The following is a 14,132-nucleotide window of genomic DNA, read 5'->3' on the forward strand; positions in this document are numbered from 1 at the left end:
CTGTGCCCGCTTAACTCCTTGGCATCTTCTGTCAGCCCACCAGTTGTCCCCAACGGTCGATTCTGACAAGCTTAATCCCATCTGCACGATTTCAGAACCCATCCCCTCCCCATTGCCTTCCACAGGACCCACAAGCTCAGTCCATCTGCACCTTCCTCTGAATCCAGGATGAGGTGGTGTGACTGTGTATGAGGCGATGTTGGACTCTGATGTCCCTGGTGGTGTCGGCAGGGGCCACTGGGGATGCTGAGGTCATGGTGGTATTGTGTAATTAATGGGTGATGAGGGTGTTATTACAGAGCCATGTCGCACAGAGTCAGGTCAGTCTACCCACCGTGGCACTGAACAATATGGTCCTTTGGTCCCCAGCCTCTAAGCCTCAGCAATTCAGATGCTTGTCTAGATGCTTCTGAAAGGTTGATAGTATCTAGCTTCACCATCCTCTCAGGCAGTGTGCTCCAAGAACTACACTGGGTAATATTGTTGAAACAGTTCGTATGACGGGCTAGGTATCACAAAATAACTTTCATTTCTCCTTCCAGATAAACTTGAATTGGGGGATGAGGATATGAAACTGATGTTAAAGAGACACGTGGAAAAGCGACGACGCCAGCCGGTAAGCACAGCTCTTTGGCTTGAGTTGGCCATTGCAGAAATCAGTGATGCAGTATGTTACTTTGGAATGAGAGCCCTTCCTTTTAATCCTTATTATCCAGGAGGTCGGAGACCCCTCTTTGACACATGGTGCATGCTGAGAAAGTTGCTTAAAGGTAGGGTCTCCAAGCTCAAAGAGAAAGGCACTCCAGCCTAATTCTACTTCTCCCTCTGGTCCATGTTAGTTGTGGATTTTAGGCTTCTTGGGTGACTCAGATTTAATGTTGAGATTAACTGAGTTCTCCTACAACCCCATGCTGATCCCCATCATCTGCCTTGTCCATAAGCAAGATGCTAAACCCTGGTCCAAGTACATTATAAAATTCTTTCTGTTCTCCTTTTGCCTATGAATTCTCGACATACAGTATCCTTTTAACCTTCCACAATTTGTGACCTTTTTTTATTAAGTAAATACTTTCTCTAAGCCTCTCATAATTTAAGCATCTTGATTAAATTCCCCTTAGTCTCTGTTTTAAAGAGAACAACTCAGCCTAGCCAGTCTTTCCTCAAGGCTAAAATCTTCCAGTCCTAACATAATCCCTGCAAGTCTCTATCTTCCTGGGAAGTCATGCATTCAAGCTGTCTCTTCCTGACTGCTTTATACAATTGGAATAGAACCCCTCTGTTTTTATATTCCATGCTTCAGCCAATAAAGTATCCCTTCCGTCGAACCACCTCGCAGAATTATTGACTGCTCCAGCACATATGGAGGCCATTCAACCCATGTCTCTGCCGGCTCTAGTTCCATTCTCTGGCTCTTCCTCCATCGCCTTACACATTTTTTTTCCACAAAATATTTATCCACTTCCCACTTGAACCCACCTTGAACAATCTGGCCAGCGTATTCAAGATTCCAAACATTCTACATTTAATTTTTTTTCCTCTATGCCACTCTGAATGAACTTCTTGTTTGTATTGTAGCTGTGAAGTCACCCCTCCACCATTGAAATGGTCTGTCACAGTCCACTGTGGCTTTCATCCATCAAATCTTACCGTGCTCTTCCCTGAAGAGAACAGTCTAAACAATTCATCCCAGTCGTCCCTCATCCTAAGAAACTTTCTCTTTTATTTTTATTCTTTCCCACTTTCATGTATTTTTCCTGTTCTGGTCTTTTTCTGTTCTGTTTATGCAGCCCCTTGTCTTGTTGCATTAAATCTGACTTTCTCCCATTGACTTTCCCACAGTTTCTTTCTCGTCACTCACCTTGCAGCCAATTTCTGAAACATTTTTGAACTTTTTAATTATGTCTCTTGTAGCAAAGTAATCGTTTATTCAACGTTACCTTGAGTGGAATGGATAAATATTTAGTGAGTGACATGATTATTTTATTCCTTTGATGTGCATATTTGCAGAAAACAGGGTCCTGAAGTTGAGCTCACAATGCTCCTGCTTCAGAAACTGATATTGAAACATTCTTTGGTGCTCCTGTAGGATTGAGCATAACATTTTTCATTAAGACTTTTGATGCAGGATGTGTTCATGGACTACCCTTTTGTTTGGTATATATTATAAAATTCAGTATGTTCACCCTCATTTTGTCCATGCTGACTAAGTTGTGTAACTGAGCATTTGTCTGTCTTTGGTCCATATCCCTCTATACCTTCCTGATCCATGCACTTCAGATTCAGATTTATTGTTAGAGTACATATATGACATCACATGCAACCCAATTGGAAGAAGAAGCCAAGTATCACTCTAAAAGTGAGGGACTGTGTAGCGGAGTGGTCACAGTTGGAGTGGACTGAGTCAGAGTGGTAAGGCTTTGGCTCAACAGGCTGCAGCAAGGGTTAGTAGGAGTTGAAAGGAACAAAAAAGATTCAGCAGGTAGGCACAGGTAAGGGCAGGTTTTAGATATCATATGTATTTGTTCCCCGAGTCATGAACAGTGGGAATGGCAGCCAAGGCAGGGGAATGTTCCCCTTGCAGAATGTTGGTCGTCAGGGAAGCCAGCAATCTCCCTGACGACTTCATCTGTGAGAAATGCATCCAGCTGCAGCTCCTGACAAGCCGAGTTAAGGAATTGGAGCTGGAATTAGATGAATTCTGGATCATTCCGGAAGCAGATGGGATGACAGACTGGAGTTACAGGGACACTATCACACCTAGGAAGCAGGAGGAGGGTAGATGAGTGACAGTCAGGAGAAGGAAAGGGAACAGGCAGGTAGTGCAGGGCACCATTATGGCCATCCCTCTCAATAACAAGAATACCACTTTGGATACAGTTGGAGCTGGGGGGGGGATTGCCCTATCAGGGACAAGTCACAGCGATCAGGTTTCTGGCATGGAGTGTAGTCCTGTACCCAAGGGAAGGGAGGAGAAGAGGCAAGCTGTAGTGAGAGGGGATTCCATAGTTAGTGGACAGATGAGGTTCTGTGAAAGAGATCGAGAATCCCTTGATGGTATGTTGCTTCCCTGGTGCCAGGGTCAAAGATACCTCAGAACGAGTTCATGGCATTCTCAGGAGGGAGGCTGAGCAGCCAAATGTCGTGGTCCATGTAGGGACCAATGACGTGGGTAGGAAAGGTGGGGAGGTCCTGCAAGGAGAGTTCAGGGAGTTAGGCTGAAGGACAGGACCTCCAGGGTTGTGATCTCAGGATTGCTGCCCATGTCACGTGGCTAAAAATGTGGTGTAGGAGGGAGGGCTTCAGGTTTCTGGATTGTTGGGGTCTCTTGCAGGGAAGGTGGGACCTGTTTGCATCTGAACTGAAGGGGGACTAATATCCTTGCAGGCAGGTTTGCTAATGTTGCTCTGGTGGGTTTAAACTAGATTTGCATGGGGGTGAGAACCAGAGGGCCAGAGCAGATAGAAGAGTGGAGGAGGAAAAAGATTATGTGAAAATTACATGCACCATTAGAAGTCAAAGGATTTTCTGTGGTGGAAACGTTCTCAGGTGCATCTGTTTCAATGCAAGGAGTATTGTTGGAAAGGCAGGTGAGCTTAGAGCGTGGATTGGTACGTGGAATTGTGGCTATTAGTGAAACTTGGTTGCAAGAGAGGCAGGACTGACAGCTCCAGACTTCCGTTGCTTTAGTTATGATAGAAGAGGTGAATGAAAGGGGGAGGAGTGGTATGGCTCATCAGAGAAAATGTCACAGGTGTGCTGAGGGAGGACAGACCAGAGGGCTTGTCTACTGAGGCTACATGGGTGGAGCTGAGGAACAGGAAAGGTCTGACCACACTCATGGGGTTTATTATAGACCTTGCAATAGTCAATGAGAATTGGAGGAACATATCTGCAGGGAGACAGCAGACAGCTGCAGGAAACAAGGTTGTGATAGTAGGAGATTTTAAGTTTCCACATATGGACTGGGACTCCTATACTGTATAAGGGCTGAATAGCTTGGAGTTTGTCAAATGTGTTCAGGAAAGTTCTCTAAATCAATATATAGAGGTACCAACTAGTAATATTGCAATACTGGATCTCCTATTAGGGAACGAGACAGGACAGGTGACAGAAGTATGTGTAGGGGATCACTTTGGGTCCAGTGATTGTAATGCCATTAGTTTCGTTAATTATGGAGAAGAATAGGTCTGGGCCTCAGGGTGAGATTCTAAATTGGAGAAAGGCCAATTTGAGGAAATGAGAAAGGATCTAGATTGCGTGGGTTGGAATAAGTTGTTTTCAGGTAAGGATGTGTGAGATAAGTAGATGACTTACAAAGGTGAAATTTTGACAGTATGTAGTCTGTATGTTCCTTCAGGATTAAAAGCAGGGTTAGAAGGTATAGGGAACCTTGGATTTCAAGGGATATTGGGGATGTGATTCAGAAGAAGAGAGAGATGCATAACAGGTTTAGGTACCATGGAACAAATGAGGAGTATAGAAAATGCAAGAAAACCCTCAAGAAATAAATCAGGAGGCTTAAAAAAAAGACAAGGTTGCTTTGACAGACAATTTGAAGGAAAATCCTAATGGTATATTAAGAGTAAAAAGATAGTAAGGGACAAAATTGGTCCCTTTGAAGATCAGAGTGGTCGGTTTTGTATGGAGCCAAAACAGATGGGGGAGATCTTAAATGTGTTTTTCATCAATATTCACTCGTGAAACAGGCAGAGAGACGTGGGATGTAAGGAAAACAAGCAGTGAGGTCATGGAACGTATAAAGATTAACATGAGGAAGTGTTTGCTGTCTTGAAGCAAATAAAGCTGAATAAATCCACAGGACCTGTCAAGATATTTCCTCAGACCTTGAGGGAGGCTAGTGCAGAAACTGCAGGGGGTTTGGCAGAAATATATATATAATGTCCTTAGTCACGGATGTGGTGTCAGAGGATTGGAGGATAGCTTGTGTTGTTCCATTGTTTAAAAAAAGCTCCAGAAGTAACTATGGAAATAATAGGCCGGTGAGCCTGACATCAGTCATAGGTAAATTAATGGAAGGTATTCTAAGAGATCAGATATACAATTACTTGGATAGTCAGGAGCTGATTAGGGATAATCAACAGGGCTTTGTGTGCAGTAGGTCAAGTTTAACCAATCTTGTGGAATTTTCGAAGAGTTACCTGGAAAGTTGGCAAAGGAAACACTGTGGATGTTGTCTATGTGGACTTTATTAAGGCATTTGTCAAGGTCCCATGTGTGAGGTTAGTCAGGAAGGTTCAGATGCTAGGTACTCATAGTGAAGTAGTGAACTGGATTCGACAATGACTGGATGGGAGAAGCCAGAGAGAAGTGGTAGATGATTGCTTCAATCACTGGAGGCCTGTGACTAGTGGTGTACCTCAGGGATCAGCCATGGGACAATTGTTGTTTGTGTGTCATCTCTATCAATGATCCAGATGACAAAGTAGTAAATTAGATCAGAAAGTTTATAGATGACACTAAGACTGGAGCGATGAAAATTTTTAAACCTTGCAGTGGGATCTAGACCAGCTGGAAAAATGTCACATGGAATTTAATGCAGACAAGTGTGAGTTGTTGTATTTTGGAAGGACAAACCAAGAAAGGACGTAAAACGGTAAATGGTAGGACACTGCTGAGTGCGGTAGAACAGAGGGATCTGGGAATACAGATACATAATTCCCTGAAAGTGGCATCGCAGGTGGATAGGGTTGTAAAGAGAGCTTTCAGCATTCTTCTAACTCAGTCATGTCCAAAGTCGGCAGTGCTGCCCCCCTGGGACTGTTGGAAAGATCCAAGTGGGCAGACAGGGGGCGGTGAGCAAAAAGGGGGCAGTCTGAATGTTTGTTTGTAGCTTGGTGACGTGGTCTGGACAGGACACGCACCAGCCAGATCAGACAGCAGACTCTAGGTTTGTAGGCATTGCAAGTTTATCTTCAGATGGGTATTGTGACTGAATGGGACAGGACAGATTGGGATGGTGACCGACCACCCAGGATGGTGAATGCCTGGGATGGGGCAGCTTGGGGTGGCACCACTCTGAACAGGGACTGCCTGGGACAGTGACTGACCACGCTATAGCAAACTCTGTGCTGTTCAAAGCCATGTTATATGAGGTATACCTGTATTTACGACTAACTGTAACTTCTAATGTTAAGTAGTTCTTTAGTATTTGATTTTTCAGTTAGAATTTAACCTACCCAGATTGTTCAACCTATTCTCAAATGGCAAACTTGTCAAGCCTGGAAACAGTCTGTTTAATTTCCCTGGCGCGCACATGCACAAACATGCACACACACTCTCTTTCTCTGTCCTTTCTTCAGTCAGGAGGCTCCCAATGCTCGTGTGTGATCTTACCAAGCCCCTGGTTCTCAAATCCTCTCTGAATAGTCTTCTGTTTAACTCACTGTTATACATTGTCTCAGAAACATCTGTACAAGTACACCTCAGTCCCTTTGAACATCAACAACGCCCAATTTAACATAAACATAACATAACAATTACAGCACGGAAACAGGCCATTAGGCCCTTCTAGTCCGCACCGAACCAAACACCCCTCTCTAGTCCCACCTCCCTGCACAATGCCCATCACCCTCCATCTTCTTCTCATCCATAGACCTGTCCAACCTTTTCTTAAATAATACAATTGACTCCGCCGCCACTATTTCTCCCGGAAGCTCATTCCACATGGCTACCACTCTCTGAGTAAAGAAGTTCCCCCTCATGTTACCTCTAAACCTCTGCCCCTTAATTCTTAACTCATGTTAAGAATTTTTATCCCTTTTATTTTATTTTGTGTTCTTATTTCCTGCCATTTAAAACATATCTCCTATTTTTGCAGCAGAAGATGAGTTTTTTTATACCATCGGCTCAGTTGTTGTCCACTCACTGAGCTTATTCCATTTCCCTTGAAATCTCTCTGCATCCTCCTTGCTGCTTGGAATCCAGTCTCGTCTTGTGTTGTAAGAGAACATGGATAGGTGAGCCCAAGTACTTCTCCTTGTGACAGCTTGCCAGCCAAAGACACATCCATTCATTCCCTATCTTTGCTTTCTGTCTAGTAACTAATTCATTCCATATGTTCAAACTTTTGTGATCGACCTCTTGACTGGAACCTTATTGGAAGCTGCCTGAAATTTCCTCTATTAATAGGGATATTTAGACAGTTACTTAAACAGATAAGATGTAGAAGGATACAGTCTGAGTGTGGACAAATCAGATTTGTGTAGAAGGGCAAAGGGATCAGGATGGACCTAGTGACCTGTTCCTGGGTTGTACAACTACAAATCCACCACATTCACTGGTTCTCCAATATACACTCATCAAATCCTTATTACACTGCAGGAGGTTCTCAGACATAATTTTTCTTGATTCTGTTCAGTTATTTAATTTATTCTTTTGGCCATAGATTCCATAGCATTATCGCAGGTCCCATGGAGCAGAATTGCAAGTGATCGGTCTCTGCTTTCCCTCCCTGATGTCACTGAAGCATCTTTAAGTTCAACTGTTCACTTGTTTTGTGAGATTTAACCTTGATCTTTGATGTTCTCAGCCTGTCCATCCTGCCACATTCACCCAGGTTGCTTCATTGGAGTGCCTTCTTCCAATGTTCATTCTATGTCTGCACATCGGTCGCTTTAGCGTAATTAAGAGTTCAGGCAGGAAGGGGAATTCCAGACACCCCGTTTGTGTCGATCAGTGGATCTTTTTGAGTTCTCTGCGCTTCCTTAATTTTCTTGTTGATGGGGTCAAACAATGAGTAGTTTAAACTGGCGTTCAATTTAGCTGGTAATCTCAATCAGCCATTTAATAAGCAGTGCGTCAATGAAAATCTGTGGAATTCTCTTTAGATTTGGAGAACCTCTTTAAGTCATTATATTTGAAACAGCTGTGAATCCACTGCTCCTGCCTTGTTGTTTCTGCATATGCTTTCTCTCCATTTTCCAGGACCATCCAGACCTGGCTACTGGTGATTTGACTCTCAATGACATTATCACCCGGATGAATGCAGGCCGCAGAGGGTCACTGGCAGGTGGGTGGAGACATTTCCTTAGTACATCGGCATTGTTGCTTGACAACGATGAGCCATGGAAACCTCAAAAATAGGAGCAGGAGTTGGTTGTTTGGTCTGATGAATCTACTCTGTCCATCAATGTAGTCATTGCTGATCATCTGATCAGTTCGAGCCTTCACCCCATATTCCTTGATCCCCTTAGTTTGAAGAAAAATGACCCTTATTGAAAATGTTTAATAATTATACACTGGACAAAAGGTTTAATTCCTGAAAAAATATAGGGAATTATGATAGACTACTTCAAACTGAACACAAAGATAATTTCAGATTTGTTGTATCATGTCGGAAGTTGGAGAACCATTAACATTTATTGAATTTAGCAAGTTTAATTGCATAATGACACACATAAAAATGTTTTGCCACTGATTTTCATTTGTACTCAGCATCAATGTCCAACAATAGTCGGGCAACATTGATGGATTCCAATTGCCCTGATACCGCTTTTCCATGGTTGCAATGTCCTGGTGAAATCATTCATCATGTTCATCACTGACTGCACCAAGATCAGCAGGGAAGAAGTCCAAGTACGAATGCAGAAAATGAATTTTCAATGACATGTTGTTCTTCACAGTTTTTTATGCTTGAAGTAGACTTAAAATATAACAGGAAATCACAAAAATAGGTTATATCTTTAAAAAAAAGGAAAATTTTAAGGTGATTTTAGTGATCATTTGCCCAAAATCCATAAAATACACCCAAAGGTGTTCAGGAAGCAAAATCCTCGTTGCCCAGTATAATTTTTCTTCAGTTGCTTTCTGTGCTGAGAATTCCATCAGTTAGTCATTATCTGGGAGAAGCCAATTCCTTCATCTCAATTTGAAATAGTTTATTACCTATCCAAGATTGTGACCCTGGTTGTGGACTTCCCAATCATTGGGAACATCCTCCAAGAACCTAATCTATCCAGTCCCATTCAAAATGTTTGTACATTTCTCAGACCCCCTTATCGTTCTTCCAAATGTCATTGAAGACCAGGTGAATTGTCCCCATCTCCACCAATGTACATCGACTGTTATGTTGCTATGGAAATATTTGAACATGCACTCCAGATGATTAGGTCATGAGTTTACCTGAGGTCTTAACAGAAATTCTACTGGTAATGTGAACATTGGATGACAAGTGAGTGAGAACCTCTGTCTTTGGGTTGGTGGTGCCTGGCACTGTGGAGAATTGTATCAAGAGGGTGTTGTCGTTACTGTGCGGGTTTGAAGGGGATATGAGGTAGTGAGATGGGGTAACAAAGACCACAGATGCTGGAATCTTGAACAAACACAAAATTGGTGGAGGAACTCAGCAAGTCAGACAGCATCCATGGGTAGAAATGGACAGACAATGTTCAGAGTTCCGATTCAAAATGCTGGCTGACCATTTCAAACCACAGATGCTGTCTGACTGCTGAGTTCCTCCACCAATTCTTTGTTTGCTTATGAGATGGGGTTGCCTATATCCAGAATATCTGGCTTACGATATCTCTGTGGACATGCCAGTGTCTGGGCACATGGAGTATGAGTCAGTGAATTGGAGAGTGGGGTAGAGTTGGTGTTTGGAGGAGCTTGGTGAACCTCTGATGAAGAGCTAGTGGTGAAGATGTCCCAATTATTTTATTGTTGGCACAGCTGCTCTGAGGTCTAAACTGGTTTTTGACTGGACTTGCTCTTTGACCAATTGTAATCCACATCAGAAGACAAAATGATGAGTTTCAGTAAGAGAGCAACCTGAGGGGGTAAGTGGGCTTAACGTTGGGCAGACTTGGCTGGCATACGGCAGTCTTGACAAGCAAATCTTTTCCAAAAGAAAACGCAAGAGGCAAGCAATCCAGTTTAACAGATGACTCTTAAAGCAAGGAACTTGCTCAAGCAAGAAATCTGTGACAAGGTAAAAATGGTCTCCGTGTTTGCGTGGAAATTGCATTTTCATTTGTTTTTTTTCAGGGTTAAACTATAGAAAATCATTTTGTCCTGGAGTGAAAGCATACCTGGTGAAACAAGTCTCCAGATCCTGTGATTGTAGTAAAAACATAAAAATGCTGAGGAACATAGCAGATCACGCAGTGTGCATAGGAAGATATATAACCAAATGATTTGGGCCTGAGCCATTTTCCTTGGGCCTTTCTACGTTGAACAAGGGCCCAGGCCCAATGGATGCTGAGTTCCTCCAGCAATTTTGTCTTTTTACAGCAAGAATTTCCTAGTCATTTTGTTTCACCTCGAAATTCTGCTCCCATGCAATTTCCCTTTCCAAAATTGGGAATAAATCGAGAATAGGCCATTCAGCCCTTCACCTCTGCTGCACCTCATCAGATCATGATGATCTGCCGCAAAACTATTCCCACATCCTCTGATGCCATCAATGTCCAGAAATCTATTAACTAAATCTCCACAACATTCTGGGATGAATTTGATCCAGTTCGCCACGCAAATTTGATCAGAGTTGTTTGAAGAAGGGACTAAGAGCATTGACGAAGGTGGACATTGTTATGTTGTCTTCAGCGAGGACTCTGATGATGTTCCACGTGGCAGGTGAGTTTGGAAGGTCAGATCATCTAGGGGATAGATGCCACATCCACTTTAACATTAGAAAGTTGTTTATTCACAGATGTAAAACCTTAAGAAATCTGTTGAGACATCGCCTGGAATTGCTGTTTTTTCAAGAGGTTTTTCTTAATGTAGCACCATCTTTTGATCAAATTATGATCGGAGATGATTTTAATTATTTAGATCCTTTAGTATAGGGGTGTCAAACTCAAATTCACGGAGGGCCAAAATTAAAAACTTGGACTAAGTCGAGGGCCGAACTAAATATTTATTGAAAATTTTCAACAACATCTGCATGTTTCTCTTCTTTCAACATATGTAATGTTAAACTTTTTCTTATTAAAATAAATGTTTAATAATAGTTTTGGATAAACTCTTTCCAGAAGCATTAACAAATGAGAAATAAAATATTCAATAAATAATATTTCTCTATAGAGGATTTGTAAAATGTTGCTAGTGTGCTGTCGAATAGTAAAATCTGAGGGCTATTGAGAATGTGGGAGAATAACATGATTCCTGAAACAATCAAATGGGTGACTGATTGTGGGCATGAACTCTAGCAGGGTTATTTGCCATGCCCTTTTTCCATTGGTACAGATATCCTTTGATTTACACACTTTTCAAGTTTTATGCCTAATGAGCTTGTATCCAGGTGCAGGACCATTTTTAACCAGGAATATATTTATCACTGTGACATGAAACTATTGGAAGATCGTTTTATCCTGAGATTAAAGTTCATAATCCTTACTCAGGCCTGTGTGCGGGATGGCGGGGTTTGCGGGCGATCGGGTTGGACAACGACAGTGCGGGGGCATCGGCTCTCGCTGCAGGGCGGCATCTCGGCGGATCAGTGGCCCCGTCACCGTGAGTCGCGGATTGGCCTGCGGCAGGGAGGGGGAGTGGGCAACGGTCCTGGCAAGGTCAGGCCCGAGGCCTCCGGTTCCGGGCGCTGGGAAGCGGCCTTGGCTTCCCCTGACACCGGCCAGGCCACAAAACCAGAGTCCACGGTGAGACCCTGCAACGTAAACAGAGGAGGTGGGGGCAATTAGCAGGCTGACGCCAATGCATTCTGGGATTTGTTGTATTACTGTGCATGCGCTATACTGGCGCGGCGGCCAGCGGGCCACCTCTAATACATTTTTGAAATGATCTTGTGGGCCAAATATAATTATATCGCGGGCCAAATTTGGCTCGCAGGCCAGAGTTTGACATGTGTGCCCTATGCCATCGGAACTCTGTAATTAGTAAGGGATTGCTTAAGGTGGGATGTGAGTGGGAAGGAAAGGGTGAGAATCACTGCTCTAGACCCAATTGTTACTGAAATATTTTGCTTGAGAAAAATTGTCATTGTCCATTTCCTTTAGCGTTCTGAAACCGTGCACATGACGAGTCAATGAGGGATGATTAAAGCAGTGGTCTTCAAACTTTTTCTTCCCACCCACAGACCACCTTAAGCAATCCCTTACTAATCACAGAGCACCAATGGCACAGGGACGCGAGTGGAAAGAAAAAGGTTGAGAACTGTTGTATTGTGGTAACTCCACATCTGATTAGGTTAATTGTTAGGCAAGTGGTCAGAGAAGGATCCCCCCCACCCCAAGAAAGGCTTAAATCACAGGAACAAAATAAGCTTCCGTCTCACTGCTCCCAATCTTACACACAGTCCTGATGTGGAATGTGGGGTCGCAGCTCCACGTTCACCTGAGTTCAGGTGCTGTCTGTGTGGAGTTTGTACGCTCTCCCCTTGTCTTGGACCAACAGGTCGGTCGCCTGACGAAGGCACTCGAACCCCCCGTTGAAACGCCGGCGTCCGGGGTGGTGGAGGAATTGGCTGAGAAGAGCATGTTGCTCTCACCCCCCTCCCATGGTTGGAGAGGGATTAAACTGCGATCTCACGACGCCGGGCTCGTCTCCAACAAAAGGAGCAGGAGGCAGGGTCCGCTGCGCACGGAGCGAGGGGGAAGGCATCGCCAACGAGACGTTCGGTCCGGCGTCGCCGCTGAAGCGCAGACCCAGCGAGGATGGTCCCCAACTCCAGCCGCGTCTGTGTGTCCGGGAGTCGGGCGGGCTGAGTGCGGCGCTCCGATCCCCGGGATTTTGGACTCTGAGATCCCTCCACACCTCCGGCGTCTTCATTTTCACCTTCAGTGTGCATGCGCTATACTGGCGCGGCGGCCAGCGGGCCAACTCTAATATATATTTAATATGATCTTGCGGGCCAAATATAATTATATCGCGGGCCAAATTTGGCCTGCGGGCCAGAGTTTGACATGTGTGATCTAGGGGATAGATGGACTGTTGGATTCAAAGTTGATGTGGAGGGTGGTGGAAGGTGTTGGTGGAGGGTTATTGTTCAGATTGGAGGCCTGATGTTGTTTATATATATTAACAGTGTGAAGGATAATCTAGTTAGTGTGGTTAGTATATCAATGGATGACAACATAGCATAGTGGACAGTGAAGAAGGTTGTCTACATTTATTGCATGATCTTGATCAAATGGGGAGGTGGCCAAGGAATGGGCAGTGGGATTTAGTTCTGGTAAGTGAGCTAAATTGGAGGAAAGTCATACCAAGCAGGAATTGCACAGTGAAACGGTAGGGTTCTGGAGAATGTTGAAGAACGCCAAGGCCTCGAGATACAGGTACATAGTTACCTTAAAGAGGCAACGCAGGATGATGAAGGTACTTGATTAATTTTTCTTTACTGGGAGAGACACTGAGTACAGAAGTTGCATCTGTACAAGATATTGGAGAGAGGACACTTGGAGATTAACGAGGAGAATAGGGTGATATCTCAGATTAAGTTCACGTCATTCTCTAGAGGGAGGGTGAGCAGCCAGATGACATGGTCCATTTAGGGACCAATGACGGGGGTAGGAAGGATGAGGAGATCCTGCAAAGAGAGTTCAGGGAGTTAGGCGCTAGGTTGAGGGACAGGACCTCCAAGGTTGTGATCTCAGGATTGCTACCTGTGCCACGTGCTGGTGAGGTTAGAAATAGGAGAATAATGCAGCTTAATACATGGCTAATAACATAGTGCAGGAGGGAGGGCTTAAGGTTTCTGGATAATTGGGCTCTCTTGCAGGGAAGGTGGGACCTGTTCCGATGGGACAGTTTGCATCTGAACTGGAGAGGGACTAATATCCTTGAAGAAAGATTTGCTAGTGCTGCTCCTGTGGGTTTAAACTAGATTTGCAGGGGGATGGGAACCAGAGGGCCAGAGCAGAGAGAGGAGAAGAGGAGGGAAAAGGTGGTGAAGTGTGCATGTAAAGTCTGAAATCAAAGGGTTGTACATGGTGGAAATGTTCTTGGATGAATCTATTTCAATGCAAGGAGTTTTGTAGGAAAGGCGGATGAGCTGAGAGTGTGGATTGGCACGTGGAATTATGACATTGTGGCCATTACTGAAACTTGGTTTCAGGAGGGGCAGGGCTGGTGCCTCAATGTTCGGGGCTTTCTTTGCTTTAGATGTGATACATTGGGGGGAGGGGGGGGATAAAAGGGGGAGGAGTGGCATTGCTTGTCAG

At 44.1% G+C, this 14,132-nt stretch overlaps 1 protein-coding gene across 5 annotated transcripts in view; it reads left to right on the forward strand.

The window, feature by feature from the left end:
• Positions 1 to 14,132, forward strand: part of nfrkb (nuclear factor related to kappaB binding protein) — a 164,885-nt gene that overhangs the window by 35,792 nt on the left and 114,961 nt on the right. For all 5 annotated transcript variants that reach the window (XM_069894378.1, XM_069894375.1, XM_069894379.1 and 2 more), the window contains exons 7-8: positions 543 to 616; positions 7,945 to 8,029. In XM_069894378.1, coding sequence (XP_069750479.1) covers positions 543 to 616; positions 7,945 to 8,029 — 159 coding nt within the window. The remainder of the gene's footprint in view (positions 1 to 542; positions 617 to 7,944; positions 8,030 to 14,132) is intronic.

This window comes from Narcine bancroftii, chromosome 8 (genome assembly GCF_036971445.1).
Source record: "Narcine bancroftii isolate sNarBan1 chromosome 8, sNarBan1.hap1, whole genome shotgun sequence".
Lineage (NCBI taxonomy): Eukaryota > Metazoa > Chordata > Chondrichthyes > Torpediniformes > Narcinidae > Narcine > Narcine bancroftii.